The following is a 26,145-nucleotide window of genomic DNA, read 5'->3' on the forward strand; positions in this document are numbered from 1 at the left end:
ACAGATGTATAAATATCTGTTTGAGTCCCTGCTTTCAGTTCTTTTAGGTACATATTCAGAGGTGGAATTGCAGGATCAAACAGCAAATTTATCGGAGAAGGAAACGGCAACCCACTCCAGTATTCTTGCCTGGAGGATCCCATGGACAGAGGAGCCTGGTGGGCTACAGTCCATAGTGTTACAAAGAATCAGACATGACTGAAGCAACTTAGCACGAATGCACGCACGCATGGCAAATCTATGCTTAATTTTTTGAGAAACCATCAAGCACTTATCCACAGTTGCTGCATCATTTTACATTCCTTCTAGCAATGCACAAGTTTCTCCCCATTCTCGTCTACACTTATGATTTTTTGTTTTGGGTTACAACCATCCAAATAATTGTGAAGGAGAGTGGAACTTTGACAGACAGAGGAGGGATAAGCCAGGCTTTCAGGCAACAGACGCTTGGAAGGGCTCTGGTATGAGGTGGTTTCAGTCACACAAAGTCTGATGTCATAATCCCCATGAGATTCTTTTTAACCTGCAAATAGACCGATTCAGTAGAGCGTTGGACAGCCTTGCATCCTGGGTACCTTTCGCTGCTGCCAGCGTTCATGTTGGCTCAGGTGTGCTGGAATACCATCAGCTCTCCGTGAGAGAGGGTGAGCCAGGGATAAGGGGACTGACACACAGGAGGTGGGCCGGTCACCCCATCACAATGCCCAGGGACTGTGACCAAAATAGCCAACATCGTACGGGTCAGGGTTCATCTCACAGACTGCTGTGGTGAGGGACACAGCAGCAAGACTGTCCAGGTGGCAGGGACACTTGGAATTGGCAGGGCTGAAACATCATTATCCTCTTGGCAGAAGGAAGGGTAGGTGCTGTTTGCATTGAAGTTGCCCCCCTGTCTGGGAGAGGAGCTGTCTCTGCACAAAAAGGAAGGGACACGGGGGCTATTTGAGGTCTGTCAACCACCCTGATGGTCCACGGTCCCTGAATGGAATGGCGCTCAGGGCAGGATGCCATGGGAATGAAATGGAGGAGCCATCCAGAACCTAGAGAGCCAAGTACATGAGACAGAGTGGGCTCAGAGAGCTCCCCCAAGCCCAGGCAGAAAGGCCTCCCCACTAAGATATCAGGATTGGGGGGTGATTGGACCCATCCGTGGCTGTTGTCCACCGAGAATGCAGAGCCTCAAAACCTTCACCCTGGATCCCTTCGGTCTCCACTAGAAACATAGTTTGTGCTTCTGCATCAGGATGCCTCTAAGTTCCAGGCCTGACGGTTGCTTTCTCCGGGCTGTTCAGAACGCTGGCTCCTGGGGACCCCGTGCACTCTAGTCATCCCGGCTCTGGGAGCACATTCTGTTTGCATGAGTGCTAAGTCGCTTCAGTCTTGTCTGACTCTTTGCGACCCCCATGGACTGTAGCCTGTCCGGCTCCTCTGTCCATGGGATTCTCCAGGCAAGAATACTGGAGTGGGTCGAAATGGGCCAGGGTGGAAACGACATAGCAGAACTTCGCAAATGCTAAAAACTGGGGTTTATTTGCCTCCCCTGCCCAAAAGGAGATTGCTAAACATTTACTAGCACAACACTTGCCTTGCTACCAGATTCACCTCTGCCTGAGGGGTAAATCTGATGTTCTCAACAACTGTGATTCCCTCTGAGTCCTGCTGGAGCCCCCTTGCCCCAGGACCCCTGTCCACCAGCCCATTTATCCCTGCTGCCATCACCAGTGCCTGGCGATTGAGTAATGTGATTGGTTGGTGGAGCTTTAGACTATATTCCCTGCCTGTGGCAGAAGCGGGGCTAACCAGCTTGTCTGTGTCTAGGTCGTCTGCTATGTCAGGCATGGTGTTCCCTGGACAGGTGAGTATTGTGAGCTTCTGACCGCTGTGACCACCTCAAGATTGGCAGCATTGACAAATAGCCCCAGGGAGGGCCAGGCTCCTTGAAGCTCCCTCTGGTTACCATCCCTGTGTGGCGTTCTCTTTTTTTTTTTAAATAAGCAGAAGAAAGTTAAGAGTTTACAATTTTCTGGAGATTCCTTTACTTGCTTAGTGTACATGTATTGGTCACCCTAGGTGTGTTGGGCAATGCATTGGGCTTTGAGGTTGAAGAGATGCCTAAAATTAAATCCTAATCGAGTATCCTTCACTAAGTCAGTGATAGCACACCATGATAACTGCTGTAGTGAGGGATGTAAAATGTGCCGTAGAAGCAGAAGAACAAGAGTTTAATTGTTGGAAGGTAGAGAGAGATGGGAGGAAGAAATTTTGGGGGAAGGGATTTAATATGGGTTTTGGAGGATGTGTAGGAGTTTGCTAGCAGGTGAAGAATACAGCTCATGTTTTTAGCCAGAGATAAGAATATGTGCCAGCCACTTGGAAGAGTCAAAAGCAGTGAGGCTGGGGTAATGGGCATAGAGTTGGGCCAAGGGGGTTGAGATGGTAGAGTCAAGTAGAAGCCAGATCATGAAGAGCTCCAATTCCAGGCTCAAAAGTTAACCTTTGTCCTACAAACAATGAGAAGTCATTGAAAGCCTTTAAGTGGAAGAACGACAGGATGAAATCTCTTGTTTAGTGTTCTCCCTTAACCTTTAGGCCCCTGTGGATTTGGACATATACCAAAGCTCCTACATGATCGACTACAAACCCTATGGGAAACACAAATATGCCAGGGTCACATCAGAAGAGGTAAGAAGTCACTCAGTCCTGCCTTCCATTCAATGGCCCATTGAAATCCTCTTCATCCATTTTTATTGTGAGTGTGGACATTGAGGGCACTTACTGAGAACAATGTCTGAAGCCAGGAGATCTAAAGAGGTATTCTGTGTGTATGTGTGTGTACTGTTTTATTTATTTTTTTGGCCATGCCTCAGGGCATGCGGGATCTTCCCAACCAGGAATGGAACCAGTGCCCCTTGCAGTGGGAGGGCAGAGTCTTAGCCACTGGATCACCCAGGAAGTTCATGTGTATTGTTTTCAAATATATACCAAGTATGTCACCCATACGACACATAGTAAATAATAAATATTTACAGTTTAAATAATGTTGATACAGCAGCAGCTAGTAGCTCAGACAGTAAAGCATCTGCCTGCAATGCAGGAGACCTGGGTTCTATGCCTGGGTCAGGAAGATGCCTTGGAGAAGGAAATGGCAACCCACTCCAGTATTCTTGGCCTGGAGAATCCCATGGACAGAGGAGCCTGGTGGGCTACAGTCCATGGGGTCACAAAGAGTCAGACACGACTAAGCGACTAACAAACACAGTGTTGATAAACTCCAATGTACCTATTATCAGTCAGCTTAAAACACAACACTTTAGAGCGCTGCGTGCCCCTCCCTGTTCCCACCCCTCCCCCAACTTCCAAAGGTAATCATTCTTCCGAGTTTTGGGTTAAGCACTCTCTTGTGTGTGTGGTAGCTCAGACGGTAAAGCGTCTGCCTACAATGCAGGAGACCCAGGTTTGATCCCTGGGTCTCTCCTGGAGAAGGAAATGGCAACCCACTCCAGTATTCTTGCCTGGAAAATCCCATGGACTGAGGATCCTGGTAGGCTATAGTCCATAGTGGCAAAATTCCAGTCTGTGACTTGTCATTTCACTCTTTCACTGAATAAAAATTCTCATTTTAATATAGGTAGATGTATCAGTCTTTTCCTTTATGATTTGCTCTTTTTATTGTCGCTTAGTTTCTAAGTCCTGTCCAACCCTTTTGAGACCCCCATGGACTGTAGCACAACAGGCTCCTCTGTCCATGGGATTCTCCAGGCAAGAATACTGAAGTGGATTGCCATTTCCTTCTACGGGGGATCTTCTTGACCCAGGGATCAAAACTGCGACTCCTACACTACAGGCAGATTCTTTACCACTGAGCCACCTGGGAAACCCTTGCTCTTTTTAAGTCTTATTCAAGACATCTTTTTCTATCTTGAGGTAACCCCACTAAAATTAATAAGAAGATCTATACAAACAAAGGTGGAACAGTTTCTGAGATTAAATTATTTAGGAGAAGCAAAGTGCAGACTGAAATAATAATATATATCACTTGTGTACAGATGAAAGGCATCTGGATATATACATATAAGTTTACATGTACATAAAATATTTCTAATAAGACACAGAACACTCTGATGACAGTGGTTGTCCCTAGAGATGGGACCTGAGAGAGAAAGAGGGTAGGAAATAGACTTACTTTTCACTATAAACCCTTTTGTACTATTTCAGTACATCCTTCTGTTGTATATATTACCATTCAAAAACTATTTAATCTCTGGGAAATAAAGAAAAGCATACCCTGTCTCATTTATTTATTTACTTTTAAATTTAATTTTCTATTTTTTGGCCGCCTTGCAGTATGTGGGATCTCAGATCTCCAACCAGGGATTGAACCCATGCCCCCTATAGTGGAATCATGGTGTCTTAACCACTGGACTGCCAGGGAAGTCCCAAGTGTGCTCTGTCTTGGAGACTTCCTGGGAAGAAGCTCCACTGTTGCCTCTCTCAGCCCTCTTTTTGTGTATGATTTATTTCCACAGCAAGCAAAGCTGGACACCCAACTCCAGGACAAAGAGTTCTACAGACCCACCCCCAGCCCCAACCCCAAGCTAGAAGATGGATACCCTGCCTTCAAAAGACCCCACATGACCGCCAAGGACCTGGGGCAACCTGGCTTCTTCCCACCACAGGACCACGTGGCCCCAGTGGAGGATGAATGTAGGTTCACCAGCATCTGTCCATCTGTGTACCCAGCTTCCCATGCTCTGTACCTGGCCCACGGCGACCCAAACCGGATTCGACAGAGTGCCGACTTCCCCTGTCTTCTGGAGCCTGAGCGCCAGCCTGCCCCAGACGTGGGCAAAGGCTACTTTCTACTGCCCGGCTGTGCCTGCCCTTATCACTGTAAGGTCAAGGTTCCCATATTGAACCGATGGGGGCCCTTGATGCCATTTTACCAGTAGGTAGGCTGAGAACACCTTCCAAGGGCCCTGTGGAAATTCCTCCCTCTCACAAGGAAATCCCTCGGAGTATGGATCGGAGAACTAAAAATAAAACTCTGGAAAGACAATCCAGTGGCACCAAGACTGTGCTTGTTTGACTTGGCCTGCCTGATTTGACTTGACTCCCTGGCTTGCCCTGGGGCACAACATCCCCGCCATAGAAGGAAGATGGGAGGGAGGGAAGAAGGGAAACTGGTATGTATGAAGGGCTGGAACATGTGTGTTTCAGGATAAGTAAGAACCCTGCTATAAGGAGTCTTACAAAAGGGAAAATAATCATGTTTCCCATAGTCATTGAATGTTGGGTATGATTGTAAACCTTAAAATGCTGTTGGATAACCTTTTACCTCAGTGCTCTTAATTCATTCCGCACTCCCACCCTTGTAGCAATCAACAGGAACCATTTAGACTGCTTCATTTCCTGTGTTTCTTCTTGCTCAGTGGACCTTGGGGAACACAAATGTAAGAGTCAGTTAGGAAACAGTCTAAGGTGCTGTAACAAAGAGAACCAAAGTACAAAGTCTTGAATAATGTACTAGTTTGTCTCTCATCTAACAGTTTAGAGGTAAGCAGGTGAGAGAAAGGGCATTCTTTGCAGCAGTTTCTAGCTCTGAGTCCCAGGTGACTGCTGTGGAGTCCATTGTGTCCCCCATCCAAATTCATATGTTGAAATCCTAACCTTTAACGTGACTGTATTTGGAAACAGGGCCTTTCAGTTCAGTTCAGTCACTCACTTGTGTCCGACTCTTTATGACCCCATGGACTTAGGGGGTAAGTAAGGTTAAATGAGGTCAAAAGAGTGAAGCCTTAATCTGAAAAGACTGGTGGTCTTTAAAAAGAAAAAGAAAAAAGTAAACACATGCACACACAAAGAAAGAGAACTCTACACACACACACACACACACACACACACACACACACTCCAAAGAAAGGCTACGTGAAGATGGAGCAAAACGTTAGCCTGGGAGCTGTAAAGAGGTCTCACTCTGCCAGATCTTAATCTGGGATCCTCCAGCCTCCAGAACTGGAAGAAAGTTAATTTCTGACTGTTGTACTTTGTTATGGCAGCTGAACAGACTCATATAGTGGCTGATACTGTGACTGATAGCTTTCAGTTAGCAGAGAGTTAGAAGCAGGGCTTCCCTGGTGACTCAGTGAGAAAGAATGCACCTACCAATGCCGGAGACCTGGGTCTGATCCCTGGTCCAAGAAGATCCCAGGGCCATAGAGTGGCTACGCTTGTGAGCCACAACCATGGAGCCTGTGCTCTGGAGCCCGTGTGTTGCAACTGCTGAAGTCCACATGCCCTAGAGGGGTTCTGCACAATGAGAGAAGCCACCACAATGAGAAGCCCTTGCATCACATCAAAGAGTAGCCCCTGCTCACCACAACTAGAGAAAAGTCCTCATAGCAACAAAGACCCAGCAGAGCCAAAACTAAATAAATAAAATAAGTGCACACTTAAAAAAACAATGTAAGTAAGAAACAACCAGTGGGATTCGGGCAATGTCCCTTTTAGGGGCACAATGCAGAAATGACCCTCTTCACTTCCAATCTTGTCCTCTTGGCCGGAGCTCAGCCACATGGTCCCACCCAACTGCAAGAAAGGCTGGGAAACATAATCTTTGTCCCCGGTGGCCATGCACCCAGCTAAAAGCGAGAAGTTAATGTAGAAGGAAAGGTCGGACTTTGGCAGATGATTATCCATTTTTGCCATGACACATGAGAAGGCTTCCCCTTTATAGGGGAACACACTAAACACTGGTGTTTCTGTAAAGAATCTTGTTAAAATGCAGATTCCAGTTCAGTAGGTCAAGGATGGGGACAAGGGACTTCCCTGGCGATCCAGTGGTTAAGACTTCTCCTTCCAATGCAGAGGGCGTGGGTTTGATTCCTGGTCGAGGAGCTAAGATCCCACATACCTCGAAGCCTAAAAAACATAGAAAAGAACCAATATTGTAACAAATTCAATAAAAACTTTTAAAATGATCAATGGTCCACATAAAAAAAAAAAAGATCAAGAGAAAAAAAAAAAGAATGAGGACAAGATTCTGTATTTCCAAACAAGCTCCCAGATGATGCCAGTGCTGCTGGGAGATGGATCACACTTCAGTAGTGATCCTATATACAGTACTCTATCTATTCCTTTTCACACTCCATTACTTACAGATCCAATTCTTTTTCGTGACAGCCTGATAGTCCACTGAATTGGTAGATTTTGATTTATTATTTTCATATTGGTGGATAGTCATGCTTTTTCCAATTCCTTTTCTACAAATAATGCCACAATAATTATTCCTAAACATATATCCTTACAAGTGGTGCTTTGATTTCTATTAGGCAGAATTGTACAAATGGGATTTCCAGGTCAAACCATATGCGTATGTAGTGTTAATAGATCCTACCAGAACAGCCCCCTTCCCGCCAGTGGTGAGTAAGAGTGCCTCTTTTCCCATCTCCCCACCAGCTTGTGGATATTATGAATCTTTAAAATTTTTGCCAACTTGATAAGATGGAGAATGGTATCTCATCATGTTTTTGTTTGGGCTTTTTTTTTTTTTCGTTTTTGGCTTTTTTTTTTTTTTTTTTTTGGCCACACCACAAGGCATGTAGGAATTTAGTTCTTGTATTGAAACCAAGTCCCCTGCAGTAGAAGCATGGAGTATTAACTACTGGTTCGTCAGAATGTCCCAGCATGGTTTTAATTTAACTTCTAGGAATATATTGAATCTTTTGGCTACTGAATCTAGCCATTGGGTTTCTGAATTGCATCTTTCTCCCTTGAGTTATTTATCTTTTTTCTTATCAATTTATAGGAGCTTTTTGCACATTGGTTGTGATAAACTTTTATCTAGCGCATGCTCCAAATATGTTCACTATTTAGTTTCAAATATAAAAGTTTAAATATGTAATCTGCATATATTTTCTCTGGAATATGTTGCAAAATGAAGAAAGGTGTGAAGAAAAAAAGTAAACCACCTGTAATCCCACTGCTCACCGACAACTTCGGTTGACTTTTCGATGCCCAGGAAGTCAAAGTAACTGTTAAATTCTTGTGCAGTGGAACCAGACAAAACTGGAATTTCACCAGTTTGGGGGAGCCAGGCAAAACTGGGGTTCCTGAGTTCACAATTTACCAGTTGAGGAGTATTCTGGAAACTTATTTCATCTCTCTGAACAGTAACTTACTCATCTGTAAGGGGTATTAATAATGCTAATACATTTTGAGTGAAGATAACACCTGTGATACAGTCTGTGTTTAATTATATGCACATTTTATGTGTTTATATGCATATTTACAAATCTCACACTGAATACGTTATTTTACATTCTGCTTGGTCTTGTTGCATTAAGTATACATACTGTTACTCAACCTTAAACCTTCATAAATATTATTGCACGAACGCATACCATAATTAGTATTGTTCAACATCCAAGTTTCCAATGTTGTATTTTCTCTTACAAATAATGCCACAGAATAAACATTTTTCTCCAGTTAGGTAGAAAAAGAAAGACAAAGTTACTGGGTCAAAGTGTATGAATATGTTCTTGATGCATATTACCAAATCACTTATAAAACAGGTATAGTTTTTAAATTTTATTGAAGTTGATTTACCATGTTGTGTTGTACCTCTTAGTCCCATACCCCAATCTCTTGCCCCTCCCCCTTTCCTCTTCTCACAGGTAACCTCTAGTTCGTTCTCTATGTCTGTGGGGGGTGTGTGTGTGTGTGTATGTGTGTTGCTCAATCATATCCAACTCTGTGATCCCATGGACTATAGCCCACCAGGCTCATCTGTCCATGGGATTTCCCAGGCAAGACTACTGGAGTGGGTCGCCATTTCCTTGTGTGTGTGTGTCTAACTGAATATATGCATAATGGATTATTAGGCTTCCCTGGAGGCTCTGATGGTAAAGAATCCACTTGCAATGTAGGAGATCTGGATTTGATCCTTGGGTTGGGAAGATCCCCTGGAAAAGGGAACGACAACCCACTCCAGTATTTTTGCCTGGAGAATTCCATGGACAAAGAAACTACAGTCCATGGAATCACAGAGTCACACACCACTGAGCAACTTACACTAACTAACTAATAATGGAATATTATTCAGCCATAAAAATGAACAAAAATTTGCCCTTTGAAACAACACAAATGAATCTGGAGGGTAATATGCTTAGTGAAATAAGTCAGACAGAGGAAAGACAAATACTATATGCTTTCACTTATATGTGGAAACTAAAATATAAATGAATAACTATAACAAAACAATTGGACTCACAGATATTTGTCTCCTCATCAGTTGTAAAATGCTTCCTACCTAGTATGTTCCCTTCTCCCTCACTTGTTATATTCTTTAGTGAATTTCTTTTATCCATGCTGCCTTCCAACATGTCCATAAAAAAGGTATCAAAGAAGGAAATTGCACTGCTTCTCAGTACCTGTTAATAAATAACATTTCCCCCAGGGTTGTCATGTGAATCAGCTGACTGTTTGAACAGATAGTTTCTTCCACAAAATGACTTAGTTGAGGTGAAAACATGAATAATAATGTGTTCTTTCTTTCTTCTTTTTTTTTTTTAATGTCTCCCTCTCTCTTTACATGTTTCTTTTTTGAAATATTTATTTTTGACTGTGCTGTGACTTCATTGCTGGGCACAGGCTTTGTCTAGTTGCTGCCAGCAGGGGCTACTCTCTAGTTGTGGTGCTCTGGCTTCTCAATGCAGAGGCTTCTCTCCTTGTGGTGCATGGGCTTGGTTGTTCCCAGGCACGTGGGATCTTCCCAGCCCAGCGATCCAAACCAGTGTCGCTTCCATTGCAAGGTAGATTCCTAACCACTGGATCGCCACGGAAGCCCCCTTTCAGGGGTTCTTAATCTGAGGTGTTCAGGAGGTCCCAGGCTTCACCATAGCCTTACAAGGGGTGTGACTGGCTCTGCTTAAGTTAGACAATTGACCATCCAGACATGCCTGGACAGCTCCAGGACTGGACGGGGCAAGAAGACTAGCTGAGCCCTGGGTCACGCGGAGCAGGAGAGGACAGCGGAGGTGGGTCCCAGGAGGGATCCGCTCAAAAGAGGAGGATGAGACCCAAACACGCTACATATGAGGCACTAGCTCCACGTTCTTAAGGTCTGAAGGCTGATAAATTGGGCTTTCTCTGAGCAACAGCCACTAAAGTCCCAAGTTTCTGCCTCAGATATCTGACTTGGTTCTCCCTGAGGACGCCGCTGCAGAAGAGTCCTCTGTTGGCACAGGAGCGCCCCCTGCAGTTTCTCATTGTATTACCCCAGAGGAACCTATGAAAAAAGGTCGGATTATTTCTCATCTCCCTGAAAGAACCAGCCCTTTGGGGTCGTCACTGCAAAAGCGCTTCATATGTGGCATCAACCTTTCCAACCCCACCTCCCTGCCTTCCCTATACACACACAGACACACACACACACATTTCACACCTCTGTGCTTTGCACTTGCTGCTTCTGTCTGCTAGAAAGTCCTTTTGCTTTCTCCCAACTGCGTTATCACCTCCTCCAAAGAGCCTGCCTTGATATTCTCCTGCCCCCAGCAGTTTGGGTTCCTAGGTCCTTTCATTATTCCATTCTTTATAAGGATGCTCTGAGGGTTACATGAGTCAGTGTTAGAGCCTGGCAAACAGTGAAGGCTCAATAACAATAAGATATTTTTAATTTTAATTTTTATTATCTTTAGAATTATTAGGGCTTCCCTGGTGGTTCAGACAATACAGAATCTGCCTGCAATGCAGGAGACCTGAGTTCAATCCCTGGGTCGGGAAGATCTGCTAGAGAAGGGAATGGCAACCCACTCCAGTATTCATGCCTGGAGAATGCCATGGACAGAGGAGCCTGGCAGGCTACAGTCTATGGGGTGGCAAAGAGTTGGACACGACTGAGCAACTAACACTTAAAATTATTACTGTTTTATTTATCTTGGTGGCTCCTGAGACCTGGCACATAGCAGGTGCTGGATAAACACCGAAGGAATGAATGGCAGAGGACAGGCTTTCCAAGGGGAGACACAGAAGGGAGGTGCCAGGCCTGACCTCCAGGCATTTCTGTAGCTGCTCTCCACACTCTGGCCTCCAGCTGCATCAGGCTCCAGACAAGGTGGTCTGTCCAACTTCAGCCAGGGAAGCTCTCTGCACCTGGCCATGTCGAGTGAAATTACCTGGGCAGACATTCTCGAAGATGGTCCACACCTTTGCCCACTGAATTCTACTCTCTACCAATCAGAGTCATCTTTGGGAAAAGCAGGATGGTGAGAACTTCAAATAAAGTTTGTCAACTCCCCCCCACCCCCCCAATCTCCCTGGCCCCATGCCTTCCTAGTCCTGATCCTAGCCTAGACTGTTTGATCAGTGGATCCAGGAGAAGCCTGCTATGGCCAACAGACATGGCAATTTTCTCAGCAGAAGGCTTTTAGCTCCATGCCTGGTTATTCCTGCAGCAGAACATGGCTGGATACTAGTAGCCACCCCATCTGTCTTCATTGCTCTCCATGTTTAGAGCTTTCTGAGGTCCCCCGGCATATGAGTAGAGCACAGAACAGGGAGCAGGGACTGTGCAAGGGACCCATGTGCCAACCCCGGTGTCAGGCCAGGCACATGCCTCATGAAATACCCATCATAACCATTGAGGAGATAATCTACCTCTCCCTCTGCTTTATAGCCGAGGAACCTGAAGGATCATGTGACTTAGCCAAATGTCACAGGATTTAAAGCTTGGCTTCTTTCTTTCATGAAATCTCATTTCCATGAAAACCTTCAGTTTTCTTATCTGTAAAATGAGGATAATTATACCCATCTTACAAGGTACAAATGTGCACGTTAGTTGCTCAGTCATGTCTGACTCTTCTGTGACCCCATGGACTATAGCCTGCCAGGCTCCTCTGTCCATGGAATTCTCCAGGCAAGAATACTGGAATGGGTTGCCATTTCCTTCTCCAGGGGATCTCTCCAGCCTAGGTATCAAACCAGGGTCCCTGCACTGCCGGTGGATTATTTACCATCTAAACCAGTACATGATAACACAGGGAACAATACTCAGTACCTTGTAATAATCTATAGGGGAAAAGAATCTGAAACAGGAGATATATATATATATAAGTGAATATATATATATATAAGTGAATCACTCTGCTGTACACCTTAAACTAACACAACATTGTAAATCAACTATATCTCAATTTAAAAAAAAGAGGTGTATTTAAAAGAAAATAAAAAGAATGTACATGAATGGATATTTTAAAATTTTGGTAAATGTTAATAAAGTGTTTTGCTTCATTTGCTTAAGACATGACACATGCACTGAGTTCCCCGCACCCACCATGATGTCAACCTGATGGGATGTTTTTGTCATTCCTTGGCCTGGGGTGGGGCCTTGATGATGAGCCTGCAGAAACAGGACCGGGAGGCTTCTGTGAGATAATATGAACAGCCTTTACATGTGTATATTCTTCAGCGTTTACAAAACACAATCACAGATGCTATCTTCCAAGATGTTCATTTCATCTCTGTGACTTAGGAATTCTTAGCCCCATTTCACGGAAGGGTAAGTACCTAAGGCAGGGTGGGGCTGCAGACCTCAGGCTTGTACTGCCGTGTGCCCTCTTCTGGATCCACTGCGGACTGGAAACTCTGAAGTCACGCCTAGCAGGCAATACTATCTGAGCACCTTGATAAAATGCTGATTCCTCAGCCCCACCAGGTGTGGGTGGAAAGTCACTAGGTCTGGAGCAAATGTCAAGCATCTGCATTTGTATCCAGTTTACCTAGAGATTGGCTCCCTGGTGCTGCGAGAAGCAGCAGAAGAGAATGCCGAGTTCCTGGAAGTCTTGACAAGATCAGCCAGTAGTAAATCTCTGATGGAGCTAAATCACAAAGTGGGGTGCAGGAGACAGCATGGAGGGGGTGGGAGAGGATCAGAGTAGCATCTCTTTTTTTTGACTGAGACACACACTGGCTTATGGGATCTTCCTTCTCTGATCAGGGATTAAACCTGGACCCTTTGCCATGAGGGCTTCCCTTAGTGACTCAGCAGCAACCCGCTCCAGTATTATTGCCTGGGAAATCCCATGGACAGAGGAGCCTGGTGGATTACAGTCCATGGAGTCATAAAAGAGTCAGACACTACTTACAGACTAAACAACAAACAACAGCAATAACCTTGGCAGAGAAAGCCCCAAGTCCTAACCACTGGACCATCAGGGAATTTCAACACCTATTTAAATGTCTCAAGAGTGTTTTGGCCACGCAACAAGCCAGAATGTGTGCATTAATTCCCAAACATCTCCCTTGTGGCTCAGCTGGTAAAGAATCCACCTGCAACGTGGGAGACCTGGGATCCATCCCTGGGTTGGGAAGATCGCCTGGATAAGGGAAAGGCTACCCACTCCAGTATTCTGGCCTGGAGAATTCCATGGGCTGTACAGTCATGGGGTCACAAAGAGTCAGACACAACTGAGTAACTTTCACTTTCAAAACTTGTGTATGTGTATGTGTGTGTATATATATATGTATGTATATGTTTCGCTTTTAAGAAGTACTTGGAGTAGTCAAACCCATAGAGACAGAAAGAAGAATGGTGATTGCCCAGGGATGGGAGGAGGTGGGAAGGTGATGATGTAAAAGTTCTGGAGGGGGATTGATGATGGTTACACAAAAGTCTGAATATACTCAATGCTACTGAACTATACACTTAAATGTGGTTGGAATGGTACATTTTATGTTATGTGTACATTTTATCACACATAAAATATATAAATATGTGTGTGTGTTAAGTCACTTCAGTCATATCTGGCTCCTCATGTCTGGCCACCAGTCTCCTCTGTCCATGGGATTCTCCAGGCAAGAATATTAGAGTGGTTTGCCATGTCCTCCTCCAGGGGATCTTCCTGACTCAGGGATTGAACCCACATCACTTTATGTTTCCTGCACTGGCAGGTAGGTTCTTTACCACCAGTGCCACCTGGGAGGCCTATATATATGTATACACATTTAGAACACAAATGAAAAAAGCATCTGAGTCCCTTACATACCAAAAAAAAAAAAAAAAGGCCAACAATGCAGGAGAAAAATTATTTTTGAATTCAACTCTTTACTTGTTTGCAAATATTTGTTTAATGGTATATGCCAGGCACAAGTCTAAGGGCTGGGAATATAGCAAGAACAGTAAGACAAGGAGATTCCATACCAATTGGAAAAATGATAATAAACTAAAAAGGAAAGCAAGAAGGCTGAGCACTGAAGAACTGATGCTTTCGAACTGTGGTGCTGAAGTAGACTCTTGAGAGTCCCTTGGACAGCAAGGAGATCAAACTAATCAATCCTAAAGGAAATCAACCCTGAATATTTATTGGAAGGACTGATGCTGAAGCTAAAGCTCCAATCCTTTGGCCACCTGATGCAAAAAGCTGACTCATTGGAAAAGACCTTGATACTGGGAAAGACTGAGAGCAGGAGGAGAAGGGGGCTTCAGAGGATAAGATGGTTGGATGGCATCACTGACTCAATGGACATGAGTTTGAGCAAGCTCCCGGAGTTGGTGATAGACAGGGAAGCCTGGTGTGCTGCAGTTCATCGAGGTTGCAAGAAGTCAGGCATGACTTAGCGACTGACCAACAATAGGAGATGTTGGTAGAATTAACTATGGCCCAGTTATTTATGCTACTTGTAGGAGGCTACTCATAATTTCAGTCTTCTCTCCACACTATCATACTGAGGCTAGGCTACTGGAGGAATGCTGAAATAAATGGAAAACCTCACCCACATCTATCTCAAACGTTAATTTGCTTATGAATCATTTGGGGGCTCCAGTTAAAGTGTGGATTCTGAACCAGCCAGTCTGAGGTGTTGGACCTGAGATTCTGCATTTCTGCCCACACTCCTGGGCCAGCAGTTTCACTATGACTGTTGAGGCTTGTGGTTCCCAGGCTTGGTTGTATTGGGGAATCACCCGGGAGCTTAAAAAAAAAGCCTGATGTCTGGACCTCACAGACAGAGAGTGCGGGTTTTTAAGGCTGGAGTGTGGCCAGGGGTTACTGGAATTTTTAAAGGTCCCAGTATCCTAACCTGCTGCAGAAATGGAAAAGCAGAGCTTTAAAAATCGTCCAGGGAGCTTTTTTTTTTTAATGTAGGTTCCCAGGTGGCTCAGTGGTGAAGAATCTGCTTGCCAAAGCAGGAGAGGCGGGTTCTATACCTGGGATGGGAAGATCCCCTGGGGGGAGGGCATGGCAACCCAATCCAGTGTTCTTGTCTGGAGAATCCCACTGACAGAGGAGTCCATGGGGTCGCAAAGAGTCGACAAGGCTTAGGGACTAAACAACAACATGTTCTAGGATAACCATTCCTAAAGCCTTTGATTCTTTAAGCCTTGGAAAAGATTCCCAAATAAATGTGCGTTTTAGCAGGAACCCCTAGAGACTCCACTGCCCATGAACCGCGTTCACGCGGGAGCGCTCCCCCTCCCCCGCTCCAAACGATGCCCAAGGCCAGCGATTATCTGAATCAGATACAGCGGGTTTGGACTCCAGGCTCATTCAATAGCTGCATAATTGCAGATAAATCACCTTAAAACAAAACAAAACCTTATTTGCCTTTCCCACTAAGGTTAATATAGTGTGTGGCTATTTCTGAAGAATAGATTCCACAAGGGGAATTTCTGTATCAAGAGGAATTTCTTTGCAAATTTCAACAGATACCAAACTTCATTCAAATGCATTCCTCTTTGCATTCCTAACACTGTGGAGAATTCTTTTTTTTATCACACATGCACCCCCACAGGTAAGTCTTTCAAATTCTTGCCATCGACGAGTGGAAAAATGGGATCCCCGTTGTTGCTTTCTTTCGTCTTTCCCTGTTGAGCAGCGAGGTTGAGTTCTCTTCATTCATATATTTATTTTAAACTATTTACAATCCTCCTGGTGTGCCTGATTATCCCTATTGTGGGTAAATCCTTCGACTTAAGTTTTCCTTTCCTCAGCTATAGAATGTAGGCAATACTATCTCCCAAGGCGGTTGTGAAGATTAGAAGGGATCACATGAATATACAGTGCTTAGTATAGGAGTGGATGTACAGTAGGCGTTCCAGAAATGTTTGCCTTTGAAACTCGCGCAGGAGCCCACCCTACCGCGGCCAGCAGGTCTGAGTCCCAGGCAGGTTCATTCCACCCGAGGGAGCGGAGAGGGAAAGAGGGCTGGAGGTGGGAGGTAATTAACAACGCGGAGGTACCAGCTCCTCCGCGCAGCGCGCACCGTTCGCGCAGCGTCCGCGCTCCATCACATCCCCACTGAAGTGCCCTCTGTCCAGTTCGCCTTCCTGCATCTGCTCCGCAAAGAGACAAGCCACTGGGCCGACTAGGTACCACCCAGTCAAACCCCACGGCCTTCCCTCGGTGTCTTATCGCCCCCACGTGGTCGATCGGAGCTCTCTTCCTCCGCGACCAGTCTTGGCACCAATAACAATTCCTGGCGCCGCTCCCGGCTGCGCAGGAGCCAGACCTCAGACCGCGGGCCAGAGAATAGGAGTCTCATCCACATACCTTTGGTCTCCAAACCCTCTGGCCACCCTGCGGCCCGGCTCCCCGCGGAGTCAAACCGAGGAAGATTCTCAGGCTGCCCTGTTGACCTGAAGCTTAGGGTCAAAGTTCTGAAAGAAAGGGGGAATTTTCAGCACCACCCCCCACCTGCCTGGCCCCACAGGGCTGCCCCACACGGCAGCCCCACACCCCTCGGCTAACAAAGGGCGTCTCTTGATTACTTTAATAATAACCACACTTTCACCTTAACCTAACATTATCCTCGTAACATCAACTGTCAGCCTCTGGTCTTTGTCATATGTATATTCAATGTCTGTAGTTTTGCAGAAACTATATGAAATTTATAAGCTATATATTTTACTTTGGGATCTTTCCTGCTTTCACCTCTTGTTTCCTTCCTTTCTACTCCTTGAGGGTAGCTAACAGCCAGGGGTTCTTTCTCTACCTTCCCTTCCCCCCTCATCAGGTAATCGTAGATTTGCATATATGCACGTTTGTGTGACTCTTTAACTCAAATTATGTCACTTAATCCTCATAGTGACTCTGCAAAAAATTATGCCCATTTTATTCGTTTATTTTTGACTGTGCTTGGTCTTTGTTGCTGCTCGGGCTTTTCTCTAGTTGCGGGCAACAAGTTGGGATCAGTGTTCATTGCAGTGTGTGGGTTTCTCATTGCAGTGGCTTCTCTTGTTGTGGAGCATGGACTCTCCGGCACTCTGGCTTCAGTAGTTGCAGCTTGCAGGCTTGGTTGCTCTTTGGCAACTGGGATCTTCCCAAATTAGGGACTGAACCCTTGTCTCTTGGCAGGTAGAGTCTTTTCCACTGAGACACCAGGGAAACCCTACTTGTTTACTTCTGTTGTTTTATTTTTTGGCTGTGCTGCAGGGCATGGGGGATCCTAGTTCCCAGATCAGGGATGGAACCCGAGCTCCCTGCATTGGCCGGGGGGAGTCTTAATCACTGGACCACCAGGGAAGTCCCAAATTATACCCATTTTCGAGTTGAAACTGAGGTTATGATTTTGTTTTCATTTCTATTTATTGAGTGCTTACTACTTGTAGGATTCTGTGCTAAACATTATATATCTTATCCCCTTGATCTTCAAAACCTGTTACTTGCAGTTGTAGAAACAGATTAGAGACCTCAAGGAAAATTATAATAAACAAGTAAATAGTAATACGGCTGATTGTGACTACAAAGCAGTCTCTTTTGTTACCTGTCACTCTTTGAAATCGCCTTCTGGATTGAAGGAAATTCAGAGAAGTGAAATTATGGGTAGTGGGATGATAAGTGGATTATTAAAAACTTCCTGTTATGTGACTGTTGTTATTTTAACAATGATGTTGGTTCTTTATGGATAAAACTACCATGAAAATATCTGAGTTGCTGAGGGCCCAGCAGAATTAAATGAGACCATATCACGTCTGTCTGAACTATAAAGAGCAGAATACAAAGATGACATCAATTAAAATAGTGGAAATAGTGGAAAGTTTGCTGGTTTCCTTTTTCTTGTTTTATTAATTGTTATTATTTGATATTTTATAATTTTATTTTTATTTACTTGTTTAGTTTTGGCTGTGCTGTGTCTTCATTGCTGTAAAGACTTTTCTCCAGTTGTGAGCAGGGGCTGCTCTCCAGTTTCCGTGCGCGGACTTCTCATTGTGGTGGTTTGTTTCTCTTGTTGCCCAGCACGGGCTCTGGGTCTCACAGGCTTCAGTAGCTTCGGCTCCCAGGCTCTAGAGCACAGGCTCCGCCGTTGTGGTGCATGGCCTTAGTTGCTCCGTGGCATGTGGAATCCTCCCAGACCAGGGATCGGACCCATGTCCCCTGCATTGGCAGTCGAATTATTTATCACTGAGCCACCAGGGAAGCCCTTGGATATTGTTAATCCTGAAAATAGTGCATCTGTTGGAAGAGATCAAACGATGGGTGAGATGAAGATTGGAGTTAATAATCTCTTCCCTTGACCCTCCTCCCCTACTCCTCTCTCCTGAGGTAACCAGTGTGGCGTTTGGTGTAGATACTTCTAAACTTTATCCCGATGAAAATATTCCATTTAAACAGATATAGAAGCCATTCCATTTGGCTGCAGTCATACTACTCACACTCCTCTGCAACCTGGAGATTTGTCGCTTATCTGCTTCACAGACATTTAATCATTCCATCTAGGCTGCTGACTCATTTGCAACATATCAGAGTACAAATGTATCTTCATCTATTCAGCCATTAGTCTGAGTATTTCTTCAAAAGATCCTTTTGAAGAAAGAACACCCTTTCCTTCCCCTTCATTACTTCTCAGTATCAAAGCCTCTCCCTGCAACTGGGCAAATTTGTGACCTTTCTGGTGAGTGCAAATTTCCTCTGTCTCCTGAAAGCACCTGAGTTCTGACTGGTGAACTCTACCTTGTCTGGGCTCCTCTTCCTACCCATGCTCTTGCTGCTAGCAACAAAGCAGATGCCAAGGTTGAGCTGATCCCAACCTTGCTGTTATCCTTCCTGACATATTCTCTGAGTGAGCTCTTGCTGTTCAATAGCTCAATCATGTCCGACTCTTTGCGACCCCATGGACTGCATCACACCAGGCTTCCCTGTCCATCACCGTCTCCCAGAGTTTGCTCATTTCATGTTCATTGAGTTGATGATGTCATCCAACCATCTCATCTTCTGTCACCCCCTTCTCCTCCAGCCCTCAATCTTTCCCAGCATCAGGGTCTTTTCCAATAAGTCGGCTCTTTGCATCTGGTGGCCAAAGGATTGGCATTTCAGCTTCAGCATCAGTCCTTCCAATGAATATTCAGGGTTGATTTCCTTTAGGATGGACTGGTTTGATCTCCTTGCTGTCCATGAAACAGTAAGGAAGGAGTGAGTTCTGAAAGTCCTTGTCTCCCAATTCATCCCACCCCCTTCCCTTTCCCATTTGGTACCCATACATTTGTTTGCTTGTTCTCTGTGTCTCTTATTTCTGCTTTGCAAATAGGTTCATCTGTACCATTTTTCTAAATGAATTGTGAGATTGGGAAAGGCATATATATACTGTTGATACTGTATATAGCAAATAGGTAACTAATAAGAACCTACTGTATAGCTCAGAGAACTCAGTACTCTGTGGTGACCTAAACGGGAAGGAAATTTTAAAAAAGGAGGGGATATATGTATACATGTGGCTGACTCACTTTGCTGTACAGTAGAAACTACACAACACTGTAAAGCAACTCTACTCCAGTAAAAATTGATTTTAAAAAAGTTAAAGTAGAACTACAAAAAAATTGCAAAATAAAAGCTCCCTTCTTTTCAGGAGGCAGAAGACAGGGAGCCTCCCACTGCAACAGCCCCTGGAGAAATCCTTCCATACCCAGCCCTAGAGAGTGATGATAGAGGAGCAGACCCTGGGCTCCCAGGAGCCAGCCCAGGTTTAATCACTGGACAAGGGGTGTCTTCTGGCTCCCACAGACCAGGCTCAGGCCCTTTGCCCCCTCTGCTGGGTGAAGGCCTCTGTCTCTCTCTCTCTGTGACTCCTCCCTCCAGTCCATTCTCTTCCTCACTTGCCACAGGGATCTTAAGGATCACATCACATCTGAGCCTCCCTGGCTCAGAAAGTTGGAATGGTTTCCCATTGTCTCCCAACTAAAGCCCCAGGTTTTTTTTTTTTTTTGTTGTTGTTGTTGTTTTTTAACCACAGAGACCTGGGAAATCCATTATTTTCAAAAGGTAGCAATCTATCCCCAAACCACCTCCTCCTTCTTTTAGATTCTATGGAAGTTTCTGCACCAGAAATCCAAGAGCCTGGGAAAGGAGGTAGGAGGGAAGTTCAAGAGGGAAGGGGACATACGTATACCTATGGCTGATTCACGTTGATGTTTAGCAGAAACCAACACAGTACTGTAAAACAATTATCCTTCAATTAAAAATAAATAAATAATAAACCTTAAGAAAAAAAGAAATCCAAGAGTCATCTTTTTCCCCTCTACCACTTATTCACTGACTTTATTTTTGGGGGTTCCAAAATCACTGCAGATGGTAACTTCAGCCGTGAAATTAAAAGATGCTTGCTCCTTGGAAGAAAGTTATGTCCAGCCTAGACAGCATATTAAAAAGCAGAGACATTACTTTGCAGACAAAGGTCCATCTAGTCAAAGCCATGGTTTTTCCAGTAGTCATGTATGGATGTGAGAGTTGGACTATAAAGATAGCTGAGTGCCGAAGACTTGATGCTTTTGAACTGTGGTGTTGGAGAAGACTCTTGAGAGTCCCTCAGAAAGCAAGGAGATCAAACCTGTCCATCCTAAAGGAAATCAGTCCTGAATATTCATTGGAAGGACCGATGCTGAAGCTGAAACTCCAATACTTTGGCCATCTAATGGGAAGAACTGACTCATTTGAAAAGACCCTGATGCTGGAAAGATTGAAGGTGGAAGGAGAAGGGGACGACAGAGGATGAAGTGGTTGGATGGCATCACCGACTCAATGGACATGAATTTGAGTAAGCTTGGGGAGTTGGTGATGGATAGGGAAGCCTGGCGTGCTGCAATCCATGGGGTTGCAAACAGTGGGACACGACTGAGCGACTGAATTGACTGAATGAATGACTGAATTATTCACTTAATTCCAGTGTCCCTGGCCTTCCTGCCTCAAAAATAATTGTCAAGTTCTTCTATTTCTCTCCACTCCCATTACAGAGATCTCACTTTCTCATTCCTCCCCTCCCCATCAAGCTTTTGATTGGGCTGTTCCTCCTGCTTTCCCCATTTTTCTTATTGCACCAGCCCGAGCAGGGGAAGCAGCAGAAGAAGCTACTCTCTTGCTCTACAGAGGGATGCTGAGCCAAGGATGAGGGATGCTAAAGCTGTTGGAAGTAGCCAGTACATATTGCCCTGGGTTTATTATTTTAAGTCACTTGAGGAATTTAAAAGTACCTCATGGCAGAAGCATTATGGGACTTGTTATGGTTGAATATTTTTATGTCTGGCATGTTTAAGTCAGTCACTGTGGACCTGCTTGTTATGTTGTTCTCATGATGTCTGGAAGAGGGGGAATACCTTTATAGGTGGAAGAGTGTTTTCTATTCCAGCTCTCAACTACAGATTTTCCTCGACTTATCATGGAGTTACATACCCATAAACCCCTAAGTCGAAAATGCATTTAAAACAGCCAACCTTCTGAATATCATAGCCTCACCTGTTAGGGGAAGCACACTGATTGAAACCGCCCACCCTGGCCAGGCACCATAGTAACCATTTGCATGAGTTGTTTTATGGCAGGAGATCCTGATAAGGAATACGGAACTAATAGGCCACCACCAGCCGGAAGAGTTCGGGAAAGATCGAGAGGAGACACTACCTGTCCGTCCACTTCCCAGAATCCCTTTTGCTAGCATCCATCTTGGCTGAGCGATGCGTGCGCCACCAGGAAAGACTGTGAATTAGAATGATTGGCCAAAGACCACCCGGAAACTAATCCCATCACCATAAAACCCAAGACTGCGAGCCACGCGGCAGAGCAGTTCTCCTGGGTTCCCTTACCTACTGCTCTCCACCCGGGTGCCCTTTCCCAATAAAACCTCTTGCTTTGTCAGCATGTGTCTCCTCGGACAATTCATTTCCGAGTGTTAGACAAGAGCCCAGTTTCGGGCCCTGGAAGGGGTCCCCCTTCCTGCAACACACCTATTTTAAATGTGCTCGGAATATCAGCCTCAGTTCAGTTCAGTCGCTCAGTAGTGTCCGACTCTGCAATTCCTGTGGACTGCAGCACACCAGGCCTCCCTGTCCATCACCAACACCTGGAGCTTACTCAAACTCATGTTCATCGAGTCAGTGATGCCATCCAACCATCTCATCCTCTGTCGTCCCCTTCTCCTCCTGCCTTCAATCTTTCCCAGCATCAGGGTCTTTTCCAAGGAGTCAGTTCTTCACACCAGGTGCCAAAGTACTGAAGCTGCAACTTCAGCATCAGTCCTTTCAATGAATATTCAGGACTGATTTCCTTGGGATTGACTGGTTTGATCTTGCAGTCCAAGGGACTCTCAAGACTCTTCTCCAACACCACAGATCAGAAGCATCAATTCTTTGGTGCTCAGCTTTCTTTATGGTCCAACTCTCACATCCATACATGACCACTGGAAAAACCATAGCTTTGACTATACGCACGTTTGTTGGCAAAGTAATGTCTCTGCTTTTTAATACGCTGTCTAGGTTGGTCATAACTTTTCTTCCAAGGAGCAAATGTCTTTTAATTTCATGGTTTCAGTCACCATCTGCAGTGATTTTGGAGCCCAAGAAAATAAAGTCTGTCACGGTTTCCATTGTTTCCCCATCTATTTGCCATGAAGTGATGGGACCAGATGCCATGATCTTAGTTTTTTGAATGTCGATTTAAGCCAGGTTTTTTACTCTCCCCTTTCACTTTCATCAAGAGGCTCTTTAGTTCCCCTTCACTTTCTGCCATAAAGGTGATGCCGTCGGCATATCAGTCAGGCAAAATCTCCTAATACAAAGCCTATTTACTATTTTTAATTGCACTGGGTCTTTCATCGCTGTGGCAGGCTCTCCTAGTTGTGGTGAGCGGGTACTACTCTCCAGTTGTGGTGTGCACGCAGGCTTCCCATTGCAGTGGCTTCTCTTGGTGCAGAGCACAGGCCAGGTGCACGGACTTCAGCAGTTGCAGCGCACGGGCTCGGTAGTTGTGCCCCTGGAGCTCTGGAGCGCGGGCTCAGTAGTTGTGGCTCACAGGCTTAGCAGCTCTGTGGCATGTGGAATCTTCCCGGACTGGGAATTGAACCTGTTCTGCTGCTTTGGCAGGTGGGTTCCTATCCACTGAACCACCAGGGAAGTCCTCATTTTTTTAATATAGTATTGAAAGTGAAAAACAGGATAGCTGTCTGGGTGCAGAATGATTTTAAGTGTACTGGTTGTTTCTCTTCCTAAATGTGTGGCTGAATTCCCAGCATCACTAGAGAATATGTCACACAGTGTATCACTAGCCCAGGAAGAGATCAAAATTTCAAATTCAAAGTACAGTTTCTACTGAATGTATATCACTTTCGCATCACTATAATGTCCAAAGATCCTGTTTGAAAGGTCTGTGGAAATGAAGTGAAAGTTGCTCAGTTGTATCTGACTCTTTGTGACCCCATGGACTGTCCATGGAATTCTCCAGGCCAGAATATTGGAGTGGGTAGCCTTTCCCTTCAGGGGATCTCCCCAACCCAGGGATAAAACCCAGGTCTCCCACACTGCAGGTGGATTCTTTACCAGCTGAGTTACAAGGGAAGCCCCTGAAAGGTCGGTATTTACTTCCAAACTTCTTGGGCAAAAAGGTGAAAATGAACCCCCTGGTGGCAGTTACTGTAGTTGCAGGACTAGAATCTGGAGGGGGAAGTCTCCTTAAGCAACTTCAGTTCAGTCGCTCAGTCACGTGCGCGAATCGCAGCACACCAGACCTCCCTGCCCAGCACCAACTCCCAGAGTTTACCCAAACTCATGTCCATCAAGTCGGTGATGCAATCCAGCCATCTCATCGTCTGTCGTCCCCTTCTCCTCCTGCACCCAATCCCTCCCAGAATCAGGGTCTTTTCCAATGAGTCAACACTTCGCATGAGGTGGCCAAAGTACTGGAGTTTCAGCTTCAGCATCAGTCCTTCCAATGAACACCCAGGACTGATCTCCTTTAGGAAGGACTGGTTGGATCTCCTTGCAGTCCAAGGGACTCTCAAGAGTCTTCTCCAACACCACAGATCAAAAGCATCAATCCTTCGGTGCTCAGCTTTCTACACAAGCCAACTCTCACATCCATACATGACCACTGGAAAAACCATAGCCTTGACTAGACAGACCTTTGTTGGCAAAGTAATGCCTCTGCTTTTTAATATGCTATCTAGGTTGGTCATAACTTTCCTTCCAAGGAGTAAGCATCTTTTAATTTCATGGCTGCAATCACCATCTGCAGTGATTTTGGATCCCCCCAAAATAAAGTCTGACACTGTTTCCACTGTTCCTGAAGCAAAATGCCTTACAAATCTAGTTCTGGAAAGAGCAAACATCCCTGGAAGTGATCCAGAAAACATCCAGAGTTCCTGCTTTGCCCTTGACTTACTCCAGGAGTAGAACTGAGTCACTCCATGACCCGTGGTTGCACTGGAAGCTTGTTCTGTCTCCATTTCCTTGGAGAAATACAATCACTTTTGGTGTAAATGCATCCAGAGGAAAGTATCAGTGAGAAACAACCTGGAAAAAGAAAACTGGAACATCCTAAGTGTCCGCTTTTCTGTTCTTCTAGGAGGCAAAGGGCAGGCTAGGTAGCTCATTTTCAGAATTTCTCACAGTCTTCCTGACCTCTGGACCAGTACTCGCTGCCAAGGTATTGCTTTCCTGACTGGGAAACAAGCTGTGTGCATGTCCTTTCTCCCAGCACAGAGTCTATAAGCTGTGTGGCTTCCCCATGGGACCTCTCCCCTTTAGGGGTGGGGGATGTAACCCACTTCAGTGAAAAGTGGAGAAGGTAGTAGGCTAAAGCAATAGCATCAGGCAGAGCCAAATGGATGCTCAGTGTCCCAGTCCACTTTTCCTCTCATTTAAATTAAAACTTAAGATCTTGTTCCTTTAGAAAACTTCTAGGATTTGAGGGTTGTTTTTTTTTTTTTTTTAATCTGTTTTTAACATTAAGATTGTTGAACCATCTTTTCTCCTTCATTTTGCAAATAGTTATTTATTGCCATGACTGGTACATTTCTTTTCCTCCTCATTTGGCTATTTCCTGAGGGCTGCAGCTATGTCAGTTACATGTTATGTTCTCCAAATCCAATTTGACAAATATGCACCTTATGCTGGATGCTGATGGGATTACAAGAAGGGGTACCTGTACCTTCTGGGATCTCAGCTATTAAGGAGATTGATTTGTACCAGTTACTGACTCAACTGCATTCTGTGGGGCAAGTCTGGAGGGAGGGGGCTTCGAAAGATGTCAGAAAAGCAACAACTTGAAGGAGGAGGAGGCAGGGTTTGGAGTCCAGAAAAAGAGCTCTGGGAGAAAATGCAGGAGACTCCATTCTGGCGACCCCTGAGGAGTTGTCAGGTTCTGTGGCCCAGCCCCTGAGCTTCCAACACTGCTTTCCTACTGGTAGCCAGCAGAGGCACAGGTAGAATTAAAATGAAAGAAGGGGGGCTTGCTTCCCTGCTGGTCCAGTGGCTGAGACTCTGAAATCCTAGTGCAGAGGGCCAGAGTTCCATCCCTGGTCAGGGAACTAGATTTGCATGTGTTGCAACAAAGATCACAGACCCCACGTGAAAGTGAGTATTCATCTCTCAGTCATGTCCAACTCTTTATGACCCCATGGATTGTAGCCCACTAGGCTGCTCTGTCCATGGGATTTCCCAGGCAGGAATACTGAAGTGGGTAGCCATTCTCTTCTCCAGGGATCTTCCAGACCTAGGGATCAAAGCTGGGCCTCCTGCATTGCAGGTGGATTCTTTACCATCTGAGCCACCAGGGAAGCCCAGGTTCAGCTCAGTTCAGTTCAGTTCAGTTCAGTCGCTCAGTCATGTCCGACTCTTTGTGACCCCATGAATCGCAGCACGCTAGGCCTCCCTCTCCATCACCAACTCCCGGAGCTTAC

At 45.2% G+C, this 26,145-nt stretch overlaps 1 protein-coding gene across 2 annotated transcripts; it reads left to right on the top strand.

Annotated features, from left to right (window-relative positions):
* Nucleotides 1-779: 779 nt before the first annotated feature.
* On the top strand, nucleotides 780-5,054 carry TEX37 (testis expressed 37). 2 transcript variants are annotated; one of them, XM_043917828.1, is made up of 4 exons: nucleotides 780-1,052; nucleotides 1,819-1,855; nucleotides 2,590-2,682; nucleotides 4,527-5,054. In XM_043917828.1, exons 2-4 carry the CDS (start codon nucleotides 1,829-1,831, stop codon nucleotides 4,947-4,949), a joined length of 543 nt encoding a protein of 180 aa, XP_043773763.1. In that variant the 5' UTR covers nucleotides 780-1,052; nucleotides 1,819-1,828; the 3' UTR covers nucleotides 4,950-5,054. The 2 variants fall into 2 exon arrangements, with proteins under 2 accessions (XP_043773763.1, XP_043773762.1); XM_043917827.1 differs by having other exon boundaries at nucleotides 783-859; nucleotides 4,527-4,949.
* Nucleotides 5,055-26,145: the final 21,091 nt, after the last annotated feature.

Source organism: Cervus elaphus, chromosome 11, assembly GCF_910594005.1.
Source record: "Cervus elaphus chromosome 11, mCerEla1.1, whole genome shotgun sequence".
Lineage (NCBI taxonomy): Eukaryota > Metazoa > Chordata > Mammalia > Artiodactyla > Cervidae > Cervus > Cervus elaphus.